This window comes from Gymnoscopelus braueri (assembly GCF_963280865.1).
Source record: "Gymnoscopelus braueri genome assembly, chromosome: 6".
NCBI lineage: Eukaryota > Metazoa > Chordata > Actinopteri > Myctophiformes > Myctophidae > Gymnoscopelus > Gymnoscopelus braueri.
The window spans coordinates 52,871,664-52,892,611 of NC_137607.1; the positions used below are offsets into that span (position 1 = coordinate 52,871,664).

At 43.0% G+C, this 20,948-nt stretch overlaps 1 protein-coding gene across 1 annotated transcript; it reads left to right on the forward strand.

Moving 5' to 3' along the window:
• Positions 1 to 18,085: 18,085 nt before the first annotated feature.
• rxfp3.2b (relaxin family peptide receptor 3.2b) lies at positions 18,086 to 19,297 on the forward strand (the record flags this gene model as incomplete). The annotated part of the gene is made up of 1 exon (XM_080430215.1): positions 18,086 to 19,297. One exon carries the CDS (start codon positions 18,086 to 18,088, stop codon positions 19,295 to 19,297), a length of 1,212 nt encoding a protein of 403 aa, XP_080286341.1.
• Between the last annotated feature and the right edge of the window lie 1,651 nt (positions 19,298 to 20,948).

Genomic DNA, 20,948 nt, shown 5'->3' on the forward strand with positions numbered 1-20,948 from the left:
AACCGAGAGCGTTGGAAACTGGAAACTTTTATTCGAAGCGCCTGTAGAGTAGCACTGGGTGCCCTCGCTTCGGGTTTGTTTGGATTCGAAGTTTCTCCGTTGTTTCTCCGATGTGCTGTTTCAGGCTCCGTTCGCGTTGGCAGAGTGAAGGAAGAGGGAGTGCCCAAGTGACGCGAGGGTATTTATACCCTTCCGGGTTACCGGTGTCGCGTAACATGACCCTATCCAATAGGAATTGTAGCCGGGAGCTCATGTGTTTTGCCCTGCGCATCGCCAGGGGGCGATTATATCCCATAGTAAGCATACTGCTGAGAGGTACGCTATAATAACTAAAGTTTTCAAATAATTGTAGTGGGTTGTAGAGTAGAAGTAGAGTAAAAAGTACAATATTTGCCTCTGAGATGTAGTGGAGTATAAGTAAAAGTATTTTTTAAAAGTACATTTACTTGAGTAAATGTACTTAGTTACTTTCCACCACTGCTCATGACTGTCAATTTCAAACCTTATTGTTCAACCTTGATGGGTTGACTGCCTGTTTAAAAAACAAACACATTGAGTTTATCTTTAGGTAAGAGAGTCATTTTACATAATTTAACATGCAATTTAAAATGCAGTAGTTTATGCACACTTTTAGACCTGTGACGTTATTTCTTCCTGGTGTGCTGTGTTTTTAATTAGGCTATAGGCTCTCGCTTAGTAATCTTATCTCATTTGTTGCAATAGGCCTGTAGGGATGAAACAATTAATTAAGTTGCTTAAGTTGTCAAGACGGGCGGACCTTGCTTGTTTCAACTGAAACTGGCATCTCTGGAACAGGCCTCATTGATTAATTGAAAGATAGTCTGGGAGGCTTCGGCTCAAAGCCTGGACAGCAGGGGCGCGGCCACTGATTTCTGATTCAAATCAACAGCCAATGAAGAAAAGGGGGCGGGATCCACATGCAGTGGGTCTTACATGTAAATAGGAGCGACGGGAAGCAATTTCCCCTTGAGGAATTGCGGCCGCCATTGTTGTGTACTGCTGTTTGCCTCTCGTCGGACTTTTTAGACGAGTAGACCGGTAAGAGGCGTGTCCGCTCAGATTCTGAGCGTAAGTTACATCCCGCCCAGAAATACCAGGGCTTTGGCCCAGAAGTTCCTCGCCGCTCCCGTTTGTATGCGAGGCGAAAAACTTCTGGGAACTCAGATTAATTGAAAGAGAAAAAAAAGAAACCTGTAAATCTATAATTGAGATATTAAAGTGAGTAATTTCACTTTCATGCCATTGTTGTTGTTGTTGTTATTCTACCTACAAGATCGGCTGTCATTGAATGTTTGTATACACTACATGAGAATTCTAGTTGGAGATGTTTAATCTTTGATTGAGTTTGACATTTGACCTTTGCTAATAGCGAATGTCAGAAATTAGTATTTTTTGATCATTGACATTGATGCTGTCAGGTGACCATGCCACACCTAAGGCTTGCAACACTTTTGTTGAATCGTCGCCACTGTTAATCTTTCTTTCTTTCGCTCTCTCTCTCTCTCCCCTTCTTTGTGTGTCTTGTGCGTCTTCAATCAGGGAGAAAGTCTCTTGGCCACCAGTGACTCTAATCATCACTTTAAACCAGTGGTTGATTAATTAAATCCCACTGGGGCAGGAATCCTCTACTACCAGACTGGTTCACATCGGGTGTGGGTGTCCCCATGGGACACCAACACTCAGTACCCCCTTCTTTAATCTTCAAATGGGAGCTTCAAAGTGTGACGGGAAGGCAACCCAGATAAACTTTTTGTAGTTGGTGTTTGGATGACGGATTCCTCAGCTAGCTTCCAACTTTGTCATTAACTAAATTGATTCCTAATTTGAAAGAGAACTGGGGAAATTCAAACACTCTTAACACTTATTAAATCAATAGCTTATTACTCTTTGGGAAAGTGGAGAAATAGTCCATTTTGTTATGGAGCGATAAAACTAGTTTTCATTTTGTCCCTATTTCATGTTTGAAGTAATTTGTCTAATACACAGTGAAGACATGGGTATTTTCAGGTTTAAATCATTGCAATGTATTTCCCAATTAAGGATACTCTTTCACAAAGGTAACACTTCCTCAGCATTTCATACAATGCATTATGATAGAGGCAAGCTACAGCCCGACTCGGTAGAGCCAAGGTTCAAACCCACGGTGGTGACACCAAAGACTTTGAGATCCTAGCGGGCATCCTGAGTGACACTCTGGCCCCCTTCCTGTTCATTATAGAAATGGATCATGCCCTGAGACTAGCAACCAATGGCAGGGAGGAGGCAGTGGGGTTCATGCTGGTCGATATAACCCCATCATGATTACTGACCTTGACTACGCAGATGACATTGCCTTATAGTCTCGGATACAGCAGAGAAAGATAGGGAGCGCTGCCCTGTAGGTGGCAATTGCTGCGTTGTCCGACTTAGTCAGCTGCTGCTGCGGTGTCAGTCAGCTGCAGTCACTGACTGTTCACGTTACTCTTTAAAATGTACCTGCTTTTTACTAACTTTTACTAACACTAACTAAAAGATGTACAGAAAATCGGGACGAACAACCTACGTCAGGTGCCAGTAGTTTATGGCTGCTCTGCTAACGTCAACAGACGGACAGAACCGCAGCAGCAGCTGACTGACACCGCAGCAATGGTTGCGCCACCTACAGTGCAGCGCTCCGTGGATTTGTGTATAAGCAATTGAATATATAAGGTTTTGCCCACTTAAATTGTACCGATATCTGGTCTGGCCCATATGGACTATGCATAGTCCCCGAGTAGGCCGGCGCCTGAAGGGTCTAGTACAGTGGTTCTCAAACATTTTCATGTCAAGGAACCCCAAATTGATGTAGCTAGTTGACCGCGGACCCCCATCTGAAAATATTTAGTTCCAGGGACCCCCATGAGAGAAGATTTCTGTTCATAATGTTCAAGGTCAAGGTAAAGTTTATAAATATGTCCCAAACTAGGCAATTTATGTTACAGCAGATAATAAAAAACTCTAAAACACAGTAAACATACATAAACAAGACATAGACATAGACATGGACATGGTCACAAGATCTAGATAATAATAGTAGTGTAAGTATAAGTGTAAAAACAACAACCATCCTCCCACCTCCATCATTGTGGCCAGCAGTCCACAACCATATTGCACCATAGGAAACAGAAAAGGAAAAAAGAAAAAACATCCTCCCAGATGGAGATGGGCCTGTCAACTGTCCCTTGAAACAGCTACCTCCTCCAGCTTCCATTATTGATGGCACGAATGGAAGTAGGTATAAACGAGAATTTGTACCTGTTGTTTTTAGTTGCAGGGGCCTCTAACCGTTGGCCGGAAGGAGGCTCTGTAGGACAAAATCATCAATGACTTATCCACCTGACATTCGGCTAGCTTCCTTAAACAGAAGAGGCGCTGCTGACCTTTCTTACACACCATTTCAGTATTATTTATAAGTGGTTACCAAATCCACTGTCTGGCCATTTATGACGCTACTCTGAGGAGCTGGTGGCGATCGTCTAAAATCAATGCACGTCTTTAGTCTTTGTGACATTACGTTGTAGGAATGTCTCTTCTCACCAGGAAACAAAATCATTCAAACTTTTTCACCCCTGGGTTCATGGACCCCACTTTGAGAACCACTGGTCTAGTATACACAAAATAGGACTGGAATATTGACAGGAGAACATGAGAGAGAACACGTATGCATGTGTGCACAGGTTAGTTCTAGTCCAGATTGTATCTCTTCTTCCTATGCTAAGGATACAAAATGGCTAACAGGGTGATAACCAAGTGCTATATTGCACTTTAATAGCTCAAAACATTACATTATCCCTCTGTTAATATATTCATTGCAAAGCTAGAAGAAACACATGCGTCATTTGCTCAATTTGAAAGTAAGAGATTATGAAATAAATGGAAGCGAAAACAATGTAGTTAAGATATTTGACCAAAGTATAATAGCATAAAGCAACAAACTATACCCACAACTATACCCACAACTATACCCACAACTATACCCACAACACAAGCAGTTGCTGCGCTCAGTAAATTCAAATAACCGCAGCCACAAAACTACCCCCCCCCCCCCCACACACACACACACACACACACACACACACACACACACACACACACACACACACACACACACAGTCACACACACAAACAAACAAACAAACGCATACACAGTGTAAATACAGTGAAGGTCTCTTTAACCGGACACTGTGTCGTAATTATCACAACAGGTCACTTCCAACTAGTCTGAAACTATGTTACACAGCCTTAATCTCAGTCGTTTAAAGAGAAGCAAAGAAATGTACAGATCACATTACAGATATTGGCTTTTAAATTTGCACAATCTGGAAACAAATAATTGTGTGGTGGCATTCTGGTCATGTACTGTACATTCTTTAAGTTGTTTTTTTTAGCATAATACTAATGTGTCCAGATGCAGTATTAAGGTTCCTCGTTTAGGGACTTTTGAAATGGCTATGCTCTGTTTTTTGTGTTTCCTCTTAGACCCTTCTGGTGGCACTAACATATGATGCCACCATTTACTCTGTGGTTTCAGTTGGCTATTATTCTGTTTTGAGTGGTTACACTTGGAGGAGGCTGAAGATGGAGCTGCCAGGCAAGAGGAGAAGAGGGAGGCCAAAGAGGAGGTTTATGGAATTGGTCAGAGAGGCCATGCAGGTGGCTGAAAGAAAATGGAGACAGATGATCCGCTGTGGTGACCCCTAATGGGAATTAGCCGAAAGAAGAAGAAGAGGAGGAGGAGGCTCCGCCCCCTCAGACAAAAGTACACCCTGCATATGTCACTGATCACATGACCTCAATCAATTATCCAGTTCTAGGCAACATAGATGGGGGGGGGGGACTTTTTTCTTATTTCCACACAGCTCTAAGGTGTATTAAAGACATAGTTCAATGTTGAAAATGAGCGGTCTTCCCCTTTAACTAGTTATTGTTCACAGCCATTACCTGACTGCAAAAGAGTGAAAACCTCACCAACTTTGAGAGCCTACTGTATTTCCAGCCTTTTTTTCCCTTCTTCTGGATTTCAGGCATAACAACATTAAAATCTTCTTCAAATATTTTCAGATTTCAATGACACATCAGCTGAATGCTTACAACTACTTTCATAATCTGTAAACAATTATCAGGGCCTACATGTGGCATTAAGTTAAACAAACAAAAGTGAGAGAAACGTTTGCAATTGTCCAAAGGGGGTTTAGGGTCTGTCTGTTTGGAGTGTTTGGGGCCACTATTCCTGGGACGTCTGGCTGGTGTTTGGGTAAAGTTCCTGCCCACCACCGTGGAGTGTATATAAGGAATATAAGGAAACTGGGAATTGGCGTAACCACTTAAACCCTAATGTATATGGTTGACCGGAGTCCCTCAGGGCTCTATACTAGTATATTTTCTGTTTTCTGTTATTGTGGGGAAAGCTATCGCTGAAAATAGCACACAACGCGTTGCAATCTGCCATTTTCTGCAAAAGCTTTCTCCACAATACGGATGCGGGGGTTTAAGTGGTTAATTACTAAATTGGGAAATAAAAAACTTTTTTTTTGTCTGGGTGGGGTTCTACGCTTCAGCAGCATTTTTATTTATTTATTATTATTTGTCTTTGTTATCTTTGTGTCTTTTATATGCAAATTGGTAGAACTCGGATATTATGTTATGGCTGCTTTAATTATTCTCTTATTTTACTTTTGAAATAATGTGATCTGAGATGTCATTGTGTATGCCTGCCCCTAAGAGTTTTGCCACTGAAAATTTGAATAATAAGATTTGTGAAATGAAAAGAATTGTCCAAAGGGGTTTTCAGTTGAGTGAGCTAAACAAATTATCAAGAATACAAAAGCAATGCTCGCACACTAACAAAAGAAAAGGAATGCCCACAGAGGTTTGGCAAATGCAAAAAGTTTTTTTTCTTCCCATGTCAAATGTGAACAAATCAAAAAGTGCTACCAAAAGAAAAGGTGTAAAGGTGGAGATACATGTTTTGGTTACAAAACCATCCTCAGTCTGCCATAAAGAGTAAAGACACACACCTGTGTCCCATTTATAGGGACAAGACAATTAGAGGATCATTACACTAGATTACAGGGCTCAGATCACAAAGAAATGTAAAGGGTACTTTTTACCTATTTAAACTTAAACGGGTCAAAAATGACCCTAACACAATGGAAGGGATAAACAAGGTTACTCACTGTGACCCCCTTTAGTGGCGTACATGTTACAGGGTGAATGGAGAACCAGGTAGATTGAAGAAGGCGCGTTCGTTTTTACCACCCACCCAGCAATTCTGTAGAAGCAACACTAGAGGGAGCCACAAGCCAGGCTTGTGCACAAACATGTATATGGCTGCGACCACACACACACACACACACACACACACACAAGCGCACACACACGCGCACGCGCTCATGCTTTTTTTGGTTTATTGAAAGCAGGACTGTTAAGATACTTTTATTGTGTTCTGGCTTTTGTTTTACTTTCTCCCTGACACACACACACACACACACACACACACACACACACACACACACACACACACACACACACACACACACACACACACACACACACACACACACACACACACACACACACACACACACAGTGATCCATGAAAAGAACTATTCTGTCCCTATCGGGACAACTCAAACGGCGCTGAGTCGACTAGTAGAGCATCGGCCGGTCAGCGCGGGCACTCGCGCCTGGAGGCGCGAGGGCGCGCTTCCTCGGCCTCAAGCTCCACTAAGTCGGCGCGCCTGCGTCGTGGACAAGCGTGTGCGTGTGCACGCGTGTTCAGCGTTCCCCTAGCGTAGCTTCCTGGTTGCTATGTGGGGGGGAACAACAAAAGACAGGTCCGCGTCGGCACATCAAAGCCCCGCCTCTCCGCGTTCTCCTTCTCCTCCTCCTCGGAGGAGAAGGAGGACGGTTTATTTCGCGAGGAGGAGCTCCTCCTCGCGAGCCTCACGTAATAAACCCCCGCCTCGCAGCGTCCTCCTTCTCCTCCTCCTCCTCGCGAGCCTCGCTAAAAGCCCCGCCTCGCCCCGAAGCCCTGTGCCTAAAAACGAGCGCTCTGTCTTCAATCTACCTGGTTCTCCATTCACCCTGTGACATACATACTAGACGGAGATTGGGATTGACGTACGTCGGGGGTGAGGATCTGGTACGTTCTTTACGTCAGTGCATTCAGTGCATTCATAGTTTGAGACGTTTCTTACGCGTGATTAGGGCCAAGAGCATAGATATAGAAACCTAGATACCTCATTGGCCTCTGCAGTTCATTGTAACGACTGGTCTCTCAATACAAGGCTCTTCCGGGGGGCTGTTTGACTACTGACCAATCACATCACGTTAACTACTGGCCAATCACAGTGCGTCTAACTGACTAGTTGCTGCGCGGCTGCCTCTTAAGAAAAGACCCACCCCACCTGCCTCTGATTGGCCTACCGAACGCCCCCTTCTGTGACGCACACGGAAGTTTCCAGCTTGCCCCCCAGAAGCATAGAGGAAGCGGAAGTGCGTCCGAGATGCCGACGCTTCAGAGCCAGAGGAGGCGTCTACCTTTATATGTCTATGGCCAAGAGGCTATTCATCCTCCAGAGGGAAGCAGTGAACGTACGTCAGGTACGTCAGGTTGAGCTCAGAGCTCAACCTGACGGATGACATAATCGACGGATAAACCCCCCATCCCCCCTCCCCTTTTTGGTCTCCCCCTCCGTTCCTTATGCTTTAAGGGTCTTACGTCGAGTATGAATAGGCCTTTATTACAGGGGCGGAAATCTGGCTTGAGGCTGGGGGGGGGCAGCCGCGCGCGCACGTGCGCGAAAAATTGCTCAGATCACACACACAGACGAATGAGACATGATAAATGTGAACTTCAATACAGTATAATCTAATGTTAAGGAACATCATAGTTAATCACCAGAAAACAGCAAGATCCTATGTACACATTTGCAAATAAACCAGAGAATACATTAGTAGGAAGTAATACTCAATGTATTATATACTCAATGTAATATACTCAATGTATTCATAAATATATTTTTTTTTAAATTAGATTATACACAAATTCATAATTTTGTTTTGTTTTACTGAAACATGTATCTCTCCACCTTTCCACCACTTTCCAGCACTTTTTGATTTGTTCACTATGGATCATCATCAAAAAAAAAACCTCTGTGGACATTCCTTTTCTCATGTTAGTGTGCAGGCATTCCTTTTGTATTGTTAATTAAACCAAAACATTTTGTTTGCCTTTATAACATGGATTCAAATTAGAGCAGTATAACCTTGTCTTACGTGATCCTTCCATCCTCATTAACTTGTAGTTAATTCTAAATTCTAATTTGTATGTTTTTAATGACAAACTGGATCGAACGTCCATTTGGTTCCATTCTGAGTTTAAAACAGAGGATTTTACAGTATGGCCTTGAGTGAATGGGAGTAAGAAAGCTTACTTGCATTTCAGACTGACCCGAGTATGGTTTTGCAAAGCAAGCAATTGGCTGGACATATTTTGGAACAGGTGTTTGCCTTACCTGAGGGTTGACAGCAGAGTTGTGTCAGGATCTGTCTCTGTCCAGCAGCTGCTTTGCCTGTTGTGGTCTTTTATTGTGCAGTAACATTACATTGTGTTACCTGGTTTCTTTGTTGTAGTTAGGCTTTACTTTACAGCTGTACTCCTTTTATTTTGTAGTAATGTTCTATTCACCTCTATGGACTCTCATGTCTGTCATTACCCACAGCCAATCCTATGCTCAATCTTTGTTGACAATGTTCACCTGTGTGGCTGTGTCTTGTTATCCCCAGCCAATCCTGTAGGCTACAAATTGTCAATCATGTTCGGCTGTGTCCTGTTAACCTTCTGTGCATTTATAATCCCCTGTTCTCACTGCTTCTATACAGAGCCCAAGGGCACGCTCACACATACATTTCAGGAGCGTCAGCATTCCATTTCTTTCCATTCTATGGGAGCGAAGGGGTGGAGTGTCCACTTGCAGCGTTTGACGCATTGAATTCATCATTGGTGAACTTTGACTGGTACGGCTCATCCCCACCCGCATCAACCAACAGGAAAGAAGTGCATGGTTGCTTTTCGCTTCTAGTTCTCTTTCTGTAAGCCAACAACTCCAATGTAAGTTCCAATGTAAGTCAAACAAGGTCAGTAACAATACATAAGCTTGCAGAGAGTGGTTACTTAGTAGACCTTCTTGAAGAGACAAGATTTTACCCATAGGGAGTGCCACAATTGCTACAATTGTGGCAATTGTAGCAATTGCCACAATTCTACACGCTTCTCCCTCCTGGCTCCCAAATTGTGGAATAAACTCCCCCATTGCAGTCAGAACTGCAGACCCACTCAGTCTGAAGACCCACCTCTTCAGATTTCACCTCACCCCCTCTCCTTGTATCCCTTCTTGTCACCTTTGTTCGATAGATGCTAGTTTACTATGCAGATATCTTGGTCACTTGTTTGAATCAACTTTGTGTTCGTTTATGTGCTAAAAGAGTGACTTTGAGAGCTGTTTCACCGTACAATGTAAGCCAATGAGGAGCATATTTTGAATTATTATTAAGCAATTATTTTTTATTTATTTTCCACCATTGGAGTCACATCATGGCAAGGTAACCACACAACCCAAACCTCTACCAAAGTGGTCTTGCCCTTTAAGTGATTGTGAGTGTGTGTGGGGGGTATACAGAATCAGTGAAGGACGGCTCCCGGTACTTCCCAGTGTTCTGCTCACACACAGCACCTCTTCAAACGCACTTTGGCTCATGGTTTCTCATATTCACAGAGCCTGAAAATCATATTGTTGCTGTCGGACAGAAAACTTGTATCTCCATATTTCATCTTTTTATGTTTTTTTTCTCCCATAAATGAATCCTAAATGTATACTTCATCATAATATGATGCACCGCCAAAATCACTTTCCTTTCGGCCCATAGGGGGCTCTTCTATACATGCGCAAAGTTGTATATCTGAATGCTATTTCCCCCTGCAGCTTCCTTGGGTCCCGCCAACTGTAATCCACGACTTACACAGCCCTGTGTGTCTAGGTCACCCGGCCTCTGGAGATGTTTTCGTGTCTTGTCTTGTCTTGTTTTTCTGTACCCTGTTTTTGCCTACCTGGAGTTGTCTGTTTTGACCATTCTTGCCCTTGGGAGTCTGGATTGTCTGTTTCTTTTGGCCTTGTTTATTTGTTGTTTCTCTCAGTTTTGTATCTCTGGCTGACTCACCTTCCTGTAAGCCTTGGTGCTTTGTTCTTTAAATAAATGTACTTTATTACATTTTTTATTGTATTTAGTGACAAAAACAAACAATCTACACGCTCACAGGCGTGGTGGATCTACTGTAACAAGCTTGTAGATTGGCTTTTGCTTTGGTGAGTCTACTCCAAGTTCAACTTCAAGTTTACTGGTGTGAAAGAATGGGTGAAATTATTTACCATACAAACTTCCACAAATTGCAATTGCAAAATAGTTCATCATCAGGACCGGCCCTAGGACTTTGGTGGCCCTAAACAAGATTGTTTGTGCCCTCAAAACACTCCCAGCACAACCTCCCAATCACACACACGCACGCGCACACACACATGCACACGGGCACGTGTGCGCACACACACACACACACACAAACACACACACACACACACACTGGCATTGAATAAAATGAAAAAGGATGGCAAAAAGAATAGTTAAAGCTTGCGTTTTTGTTAATGTGAATATCAGGAGCATTTTTAGGCTCAGTTTGAATAATTTGACCAGGCTTATAATTCTCACCAGTCATTTGAAGCCTTTTGCACCTGTCACAGTCACAGTGACAGGTATACAACATCGGATCACACTTTTTGATTGCCTGCGAGTTTGGCCTTTCTTCCTGCTCCTACAGAAACCATAGAAACCTCGATCACAATCATCGCAGAGTGTGATGCCCAACTTCCCTGTAAGTCATCTCCTCAACCCTGCTTGGGCTAGTTCCCTCTGTCTAGTGCCAGGACGGTGTGTTCTTCATTGGAAATGAATAAAGCTGATCTGCCATCACCAGAAACTGAATAGGAGCAGACATCACAGGAAGAAAGAAAGAAAGTTTCTCAGGAAGTGTGATCTTCTGAGGTGCCAACGTTCACAGGTTTCTCAATTAGTCTGAACAATTTCTGTGACTATGACGGGCTCCCCGGCCCCCATAGTGGTTGTGGCCCTAAGCAACCGCATAGACTGCTTATGCCAGCGGCCGGCCCTGTTCATCAGTACAGGGGGAAAGGGGAAAAAATCTAATAACAAAATAAAGGCAGAGAAATGCAGTCAAGTCTCTTGTGCAAGTAGCAGCAGAAATGAAATATACAAAGTGGACTGGTAATCTTAATGAACTGTTGGGCGTGTCTGCCGAAAATTTGAATTTTAACACTTTTCCTCCATAAACGACACCCAATGATCATTATTTGGGAGGAAATAGGACTGTGGTATCTTTAAAAAGTATAAGTGGCCTACCTGCATTTAATATAACTTAATAGCTAGACTGGATATGGATTGCAGATATTTGTCATTCAATTCTCCCCAGCCAAAATGTAGTAATCCTATTTCAGATATTCAGAGACATTTTCATATCCACAATTGCCATTTCAGATATCCACAACGTCATTCTTCCTAGTTCAAATGACTTCCTTTTGCCCATCAAGTGTATTCATGTGTATCTTTGATGCCGTAGCCAGAATGTGCACTTACGGTGTATCCTGTTTAGCAGAGACTTCTCTGTGGGTTAAAGGGTGAAGTTTTTATTATATATTATATTTATATTATATTATATTATATTTTATTTTACTCAACTTTTACTTAAAGGACCACTTCACCCATTTTCAACCTACATAATATTCAAATAATTGGTTCTCACAAATGCTCGTTATATATTTTTTTTTGAAATGTCCAAACCTGCCGAACGATGATGTAACTGGCCACAGCCGTCCTCTGAGATACAGAGTGAATAGACAAAAATTGTACCATTATTATAATGAGCTTTAGTGAGGACCAATTTATATGACGATAGGTTGAAAATGGGTGAAGTGGTCCTTTAAGATAAATATATTTTGCCTGCCCAATGTTTTCTCTAGATTGTGTTGTTTGCACAACAATGTGCATGCTTGTCTTTTGTTCTGGGCCAACAGCTGAGGTGTAGATAAAGGAAGCAATCAACTCAGGTACAGCACTTACAGTGCATACTATTTTGCAGAGAGCTTTCTGGGGGCTAAAGGGTGAAGTTTCTTTTACTCAGCCTTTGCCTAAAGTCCAATAACACTTTGGTAGAGGTTTGGGTTGTGTAGTTACCTTGCCATGATGGAACTCCAAATATTGGTGAATGGCAAGATATCTTCAATAGTTGCTCCGTTGATTAGATTGATATTCAAAAAAATAGCTCCTCCCTGCACAATGTATGTGTTTGTTTTCGGTCAATAATATCTCACATTTGAAATATTTAAAATAAATATCTCTAAACAATTTACAATTTCGGCATTTAGCAGATGCTCTTATCCAAAGTTACTTACAAGTGCAAGATCAAAATAAGCATTGAATTACAGATATCGGCAATACATGTGGCTATTAAACACTTACATCCGATATTGACTGGGGTCCCCCAAGGATCTAATCTTGGTCCCATCCTTTTTTCCCTCCACACCAAAATCTCTTAGCTGAAAAGAGACAATCTGTAGCCTCACTTGTTGCAATTCAATGCATTGCTAGCTTGTAGATCTGCTTTTTTTGCTGAACATTTCCCCTATTTTCACCAAATGGTCGACTATTATGAAACAGGAAAGCTGGGTTGTACTAAAGATATCTTAATTCAGTTTTGACTAGGAGGAATACAGCTTTTAGAATAGATACGTTAAATAGCTTTAAATCACTGTGATTTTCTTTCTTTTTCAACACTGTGGGGTGTCCTTGCATAGGCTATAATTTTAAGTCAATTAAAATGATTTATTCGACCATGAGCCTTTTTTTGGCATACAACCACTTTTGGGCACAACACCGGGAAGACGGTTATCTTGTGACTGGATAAGTGTAGCTATTTAAAATGACAGGAGCAAAACCATAAGGGATTAACTAAATCCGGATTAATGTGTCATCCACTCACTGTTTCTTTTCCTTTGAATGCTATACTTATGTTTGACACTGACAACAGGTGCAACAGACCAGTCAGTCCACCTGACATGACAAATATCCTATCTGAATTTTAATGTCTGTGGTGTTATATTTTGGCAAGTATGACGGAGTAGCTACAAAAATAAATCCTGTAGGCCTACCCAATACTGCAAGGTAAACATCATGGCATGGAATAGGCATTTTATTTTTTATTAAGATGTGATCTTTTCACTTGTGTGGCCATGACCCAGACATTGTATAGCTTGATAGTCTGTGGTTGCACACTATAGGACAGTGCCACTGTTATTTCTGAAATTTGGACTAAACCGTGCAGGTACAGTTAGATTTACAGCTGAAAGTAAAATATGTATCAACTCACTCACTCTATTTTGTAGCCTATAAGGCTACCTAAATTTTGGTGTGTGTCTGTAGACCAATTATTTGTTTACCAACATTGAGACTGGATGCACAGGTGATTGTTTCATGCAATCAATTCTCAACCTGTTGTTTCGGGTGCGCTGGTTTCAGCACACCCCAACCCCCTCTTGTGTGCCCTAGCGAGACCTGACAGAATGGGTTTCATTTGCAACCAGTATGACGCTTGCAACCAGTGTGACGTCGTCTGTTAAGGGGTCTATTGAGTCTCTCCTATTGATATTGATATTTGGGCCATGCTTATTTATGTCTACATATGTAATAAAGCTGTCAAAACTTTCACAACCCATAATATACCAAAATATTTTTTTTTTAAAAACACTTCTCTGTTTATTTGCCGTTTGAGTGAGTGTGACTGAATAATGTTTCTCTTTAGTCCTTCAAGGTAAACCTATTTTCACAGTAGGGGCCTATATATAGTGACGCTATAGTGTCACTCGCTGCATCATTTCAGTTCCCTGTAAGAAATTTTTAAAATAAAAAAAGAAGAAGAAATAACTGCAACAGACAGGGATTTGTAAAAACCATGTCACCTTTTTGTCAGCTGTCTAGCTGCATCCTAGAGACGTTCATAAGACTTTGCCCTCTGTCAGATATGTGCAGCCTTTGAAATGCATAAAACCTTGATGGATGTACTTGCAGACAGACACATTCCCTGACATTTACCTGAAAATGTCAGGTTTTCTTTTCGAGATAGAACTGACATACTGTAGACCACGTGGTTCCCAAACTTCTTTGCTCGAGACCCAAAAGAGAAATTAGGACCCAAACTAGTGAAAATAGCAGATCTACAAGCTCGTGGGCTTGTGAATATTTTCACTACTTCTTAAACGTTTTTAAGGTTTCGAGGCCTATCAGGCTCGAAGCCTTATTGAGATTGTAGGCGTTCTTCCGCCGTTTTTTTAGTTCTGGCCCAACCGTGTGGTCACTTTTTACGAAACTTGGCAATATGGTAGAGGGCTATGCCAAACGGCTAAGAAACGAAACTCACAACCATTGGCCAAAGGGTGGCGCTGTAGCAATCAATTGAAAAATGCCAACTTTGAACAGGTACAACTCATGCCCTGTTTGACCTACAGCCATGAAACTTCGATACACACATGCGTCTCCTCATGCCTAACAACTTTCATATTCTGACTTTTGACCTCTGACCTTTAGATCTCCCACCATTTTGAATTATATGAAAAACATCAACATCTATCTATAGCTTTCTGGGATCTTTGAGCAATCTGCACGAAACGTTTTACACATGAACTTTGGACCTATGCCGACAAAAACATGGTTTGGATTTTTTCTAAGTGAAAACATTAAGCTTTTATGAGCCAATTAATATTGCAGTTTTATGACAATTATTCGTCTGCCCCTAACACGTTCATGCAGACTCACATTTGTTTGAAACTTTGCAATAATGTAGAGGGTCATTCCAAGTATCACTGAAACCAATCTTACTCCAATTGGTCAAAGGGGGGCGCTATAGCAATTTTTTGAAAATGCAAACTTTAAACAGGCAAAAGTCATGCCTCGTTTGGCCGACAGCCATTAAACCTGCTTACACATGTGCCTTGACTCATGAGGAACACATCTATCACTTTGACCAGTAAGCTCCGCCCTTAGATTGTCTGCAATTTTGAGCAGTTTGAAAAACATTTAAACCCAGGATTTCTGAGCAATTTGCGTGAAAGTGTGTCATGTGTGTGAACTCCCTTTTCACCAGTTCAGGTCTGGTGGTCCAATGGCTTAATCATCTGCCTTGAAACTACGGGGTTGCCGGTTCGAACCCCACCTCATGTAGACTTCATTATAATTGCATTGCACACAACATGACTGTATCAATGAATACATGTGCAATTGTTAAAGATAACGGGAAATGCTTATTTGAAAGTAGTTATTTTCAATTTATGATGTACTTCATTCGCCCTTTTGTTTTGTTGGATTCTCCTTTCTCACTGTCCAAGCCTGTGGAATGAATAGCTTGATCAGTAGAGTGTGAGCCTCATGTGCCGAAGGTCCCCAGTTCAAACCCCACTCATTACAGTTTACATTTAAATTGCATTGTACAAAACATGACCCTGTTAATTCAGACATGTGCAATTTTTAAACAATAACATGAAATGCTTTTTTGAGAGTAGTTGTTTTTTATGTATGACATACTTTCTTGTGAAAATAGCCAATCTACAATCTCACAACTTTTCAGATAGCAACGTGTTGTGAGCTTGTAGATCGACTATTTTCACTAGTTTCCATTCCGAGGAGACAAAAAATAAACTTTATTGGTAAATGTTTTGTGAACCAGTGATCTACAGTAGTTAGCGAAACAGAGGCTTGGTTCATAACGGACGGAAAAACCTACAGATATCAACAGACACCATCAGGGAGGCCATATCTCTAGCTCAATGAGAAGAGAGGCAGCCTGTGAATCCATAGGTCACTGGTTCGATCCCTGTCCCCAACAATGTGTTGAAGTGATCATCATTTGGAATTCTTCATTTTACAAATAGTGTTTCTTGAGGTTGAGGTTAGTGAGGGTGGGTATAGAAAAGAGTCATCTAGTCAGCAACCTTCCCCCTATTTAGGGGTGGCCATAGCTGAGTGGTTAGTGAGCCCGCCTAGGGAGCCAGAGGCCCTGGTTGCCCCAGGTACGATTCCAGGCCAGGCCAGCAAATGTGTCAATGAAATCAAATTTGTCCCTGAGCAAGACTCTTAACCCCTAATTGCTCACAGGCCCTCATTGGAAACAAGACCGTAAGGACTTTCATGAAGTCTATAGGTCCCTGGTTCAAAATCATGACTTTGTTAATTAATGCATATTCACTTCTTCTCTCTCTCTCTCTCTCTAACTGCCTTTCTCTCTCTCTCTCTCTCTCTCTGTCACTGCCTCTCACTGCCCCTCTCTCTCTCTGTCACTGCCTCTCTCTCGCTCGCTCGCTCTCTCTCTCTCTCTCTGCCTGCCTCTGCCTTATCCCTCGAAACCGCTTATTGCTGCTTGCAGCTATATTTTTGTTTATGTTATTTGTGTAAATTATTAGATTTTCTGGTTTTATTCATGAAATAGGCTTCTTTTGAAAAAAAATAAAATAAAAATAGATCTGCGACCTACAAATGGGTCCCGACCCAGTGTTTGGGAACCAGTGCTGTAGACGGACCGAGTGTGCAAATGATGCGTCATGCATGCGTCCTTCATCGGTTCACCCATCGACATCACCACCTACTCGTTCCATTCAACTCTTAACTCCAAGTATCTGGAGTAGTGAGAAAGTGCCATGAATACAACAAGGTATATGTGTATAGTCTCCTGTGAGTCATTATAGCAACGTTGGCAGCCAAGCTAAACCAACAACACCATATGTTTGCTAAATGATCTGTCCCTAAACGCCGAGTAATTAAAAGGAACGCGTTTTTTTGTTCATGTGCGAATGGAATGGGATTCAGCAGCCTAGCTCTGGTCCAAAGTTCTCTCTAACGCCCTGCCAGGCGTGCCGCTCTGCTCATGGACCGAACATTAAAAATAAACTAAACTATTTCGCTACTCACCGAAACAAAGAATGTTTTGTGTTATTGAGAGTCTATTCTCCAGGGTGGGTAGCCTCTCAGGACCCCAAAGTCTCTGTATAATACACGTTATGGGCAGAAAACTAAATGTGTCGCCAGACGGAAATTATTGTATTCACTCCACTGCGCCCTCTACAGATCTGGTGAATGGTCATTTATATTGACCAGATCTGTAGAGAGCGCAGTGGAGTAAATAATATAATTTCAATCCGGTGGACATATTTTATTTTCAGCCCAAAAAGTGTATTATACAGAGAAGGTGGGGTCCTGAGAGGCTCCCCACCCTGGAGAATAGACTTTCAACAACACAACACTGCCTTTGTTTCGGTGAGTAGCGAAATAGTTTTGTTTATTTTTACTAAAGACGCAGACCTCGCACGGCAGTGGAATTTTCGGTCTATGAGCAGAGCAGCGCGGCTGGCAGGGCGTTAGAGAGAACTCAGATATCTCCGATTTGTTGCGCACCTCCCGATCATTTTCGCTGACACGTGGAACCGACGCTGCAAACATGATTAAACACTCGGGACTGTCAGTCAGTCCTCCTGTCAGAAAATATCCAAGATATTATGTATGATGCGGCTGGGCTGGACACGTGAAGTGAATGGGGCTTGTTTGTTGTACACAACCGACTTTCTGGTTGGAAGGAAGAGCTTCAGCTGCGCGACCGTGCTTTGCGCGCGCACGTGGATGGTATAAAATAATGTGGAGCGCCAGAATTCATCACAGAGCGAGGCAATAGCAGCGGAAAGGCAGTAGCGCAACGGGATATAGTGATGTACTGTAGTCTGTAGATGCACCGTTTTTATTTTATTATTTTATTTTATTCACACAGATAGACCAGTCCAGGGTTGTCTAAAAAATTGTATTGAGACATGTTTTTTCCTCTGGGTAGAACTTTTCTTGTGCATTTAACTTTGCAGGGTGATGTGTGAGAGAGAGTCCAGCCATGCAGCTGAATGAGAGTAGAGTTCAGACCGTGGCTCCAGAGATATGTGAGCATCAAACGCTCCAAGAGGACGATGTGGGAGGACTTGGAAACTGTGGTGGAGGCGCCACGTGCAACCTGTCGCTGCACTGCTGGCTGCAACTTCTCACCAAGGAATCTATCATGGAATTAACTGGAGAGGGCTCCACCTTTGTGGTGCGGGTGATGATAGCTTTTGTCTACTCCGTAGTGTGTGCGTTGGGGCTGGTAGGGAACATCCTGGCTTTGTATTTGCTCCACTCGCGACACAGGCAGAAACAGTCTTCCATCAATTGCTTCGTGATGGGGCTGGCTGTCACAGACTTGCAGTTTGTTCTGACTCTCCCTTTCTGGGCGGTGGACACGGCCCTGGACTTCCGCTGGCCATTCGGCCGGGTGATGTGCAAGATCATCAGCTCCGTCACCACCATGAACATGTACGCCAGCGTGTTCTTCCTGACGGCCATGAGCGTGGCGCGCTACTACTCCATCTCCTCCGCGCTCAAGATGCACAGCCGACGGGCGGCGGCGGCCAGGGCCAAGTGGACCAGCGTGGGGATCTGGGTCGTGTCTCTGGTGGCCACCCTGCCCCACGCCATCTACTCCACCAGTGTCCAGGTGTCGGACGAGGAGCTCTGCCTGGTGCGCTTCCCGGACTCGGGCAACTGGGACGCTCAGCTTCTCCTCGGGCTGTACCAACTGCAGAAGGTCCTCGTGGGCTTCCTCATCCCCCTGGTCATCATCACCGTCTGCTATCTCCTGCTGCTGCGCTTCGTGCTCAGCCGGCGCGTCGCCGGCATCGCCGGCCCGGAGAGCGAGCAGGGCCGACACAGGCGCTGCTCCAAAGTCACCAAGTCCGTCACCATTGTGGTTTTGTCCTTCTTTCTGTGTTGGCTTCCCAATCAGGCCCTGACGCTCTGGAGCGTGCTCATTAAGTTTGACCTCGTGCCCTTCAGCAAGGCATTCTACAACGCACAAGACTACGCCTTCCCCCTGACCGTGTGTCTCGCCCACACCAATAGCTGCCTCAACCCCGTGCTCTACTGTCTGATCCGCCAGGAGTTTCGAGCAGGCCTCAAGGAAATCCTGCTGCGCGCCACACCCTCCTTCAGGAGCCTGACACGCCTGCTCCCACGCAAGGCCAAAGTAGCAGAGGCTCCACCTATTCTGGTGCTGGTCCAAATGGATGTCTGAATGACAGAGAAAAGGAAGGAGTGAAGTGAGTGTCAGGACTGTTTGGACTGACTCACTGAGTGAAAGTGTGAGTAAGGCATCTGAGAAAATTTACGTGCTATCTTACTGATGAGTGGCTGTTTATAATGGTGTAGCTTTCGTGTCTCCCATCAATAGACAAATAGTGTTCTTCACTGACACAAAGAGAAAAATGATGGACTGGCCTTTGGGATGTCACTGTGCCCCAGTTATTCTTTTTTTTCTCTCTCTCTCTCTCTCTCTCTCTCTCTCTCTCTCTCTCTCTCTCTCTCTCTCTCTCTCTCTCTCTCTCTCACTCTGCTCTGCTCTGCTCTCCAATTCACCTTTTTCTCCGGTCACCCTAGAAACTCCCTTTCTCTGACAGAAATTTGCTGCTTTCTGATTATTTGTCATGAATATGTAACATTTCCAATCATCAATGCGGCCAAAATATGTTCCCCTCTCAGAGGCTTGTGCAATTCAAGTAGCCCACCTGAAATGGTATCCCTAATTCTCATTCCCCACGACACTCCGTTGTTAGGAGGAATCATCCTATTTAAAGCTGCAATCCGTAACTTTCATGTCCTTCTTCTTTCTTATGTCCAGCCGAAGTCCAGTTCTTCCGCTGGACCACTGCTTACTCACAAGAGAAATGTAATTTTGACCACCGCGTTATAATGTACAAACATATTCTCTACCATACAGATTGGTCAAAATAACATTTAGTTCACACAAGAAAAGTTTGTCAATTATCGAAGGCTGAGAACTACACCACAATACTAACAAGACGGCCAGAGTTTCTGGGGGACACCCAATGCTACCTTCTATTTATGAGACGGTAGAGTGATGAAGGACTGTCTCACCGTAGGATTGAACCAGGAAAACAGAACTTCATGCATGTCTATAAATGAATGAAACTGAAAAGAATAACAATAACAGTGAGATTGCTCGGAATGCCACAGTAGCTGCTTGTCATGCTTAGTCGTACGTAATTGTTTTGTTCAGTGTTGACCTGCACCTGTCCTGTGTATATTACTTTATACAATTGTACAAGCAACGGAAAAGCCTAACCAGTCACAGCTGATGGGGTTAAAATGTGCTTAGTTACTTGTTCATTAGAGCATGTGCTATAGGTTACATAAAGTTATTGAAGATAAAAATATATATAATGGAACAGTAAATGTCCCCAGTGCCTAAAATATCACTGGTGAAAGTGGACAATTGAAAAGCAAAGCCCTCCTTTCTTGCCAGTGGCGTAATTGTACAGTAGAGGGGGTGCAGAGGCCCAGGCTCACGGTGGGAGGCATTCAGGGCAACAACGACATACATTATTATTGTTATTATCACCGTCATCACTATATAAGTTGCGAGATCAAATAAAAAAAATTGTCCTGAAAAGCCAGTATAGACTCTTAGTTCTACAAAGCTGGGTAGAACCACACAGAGTTCTTAGAAAGACTAAAAGACAATCTATATCTAAAGAATAAATCGATATCCAATTCCATTAGCTGTTCACAGGGAAGCAACAGGGGGCTCAACATGAAAGGATTTGCTTCAGTACTAAGCTGTAAGACACGTCTGTTGGCTGTTCTTCTACCGGCGAAATCCCGTGGAGCTGAAGGTTCGCATTGACCAGTGATGAGATTCTTTTAAG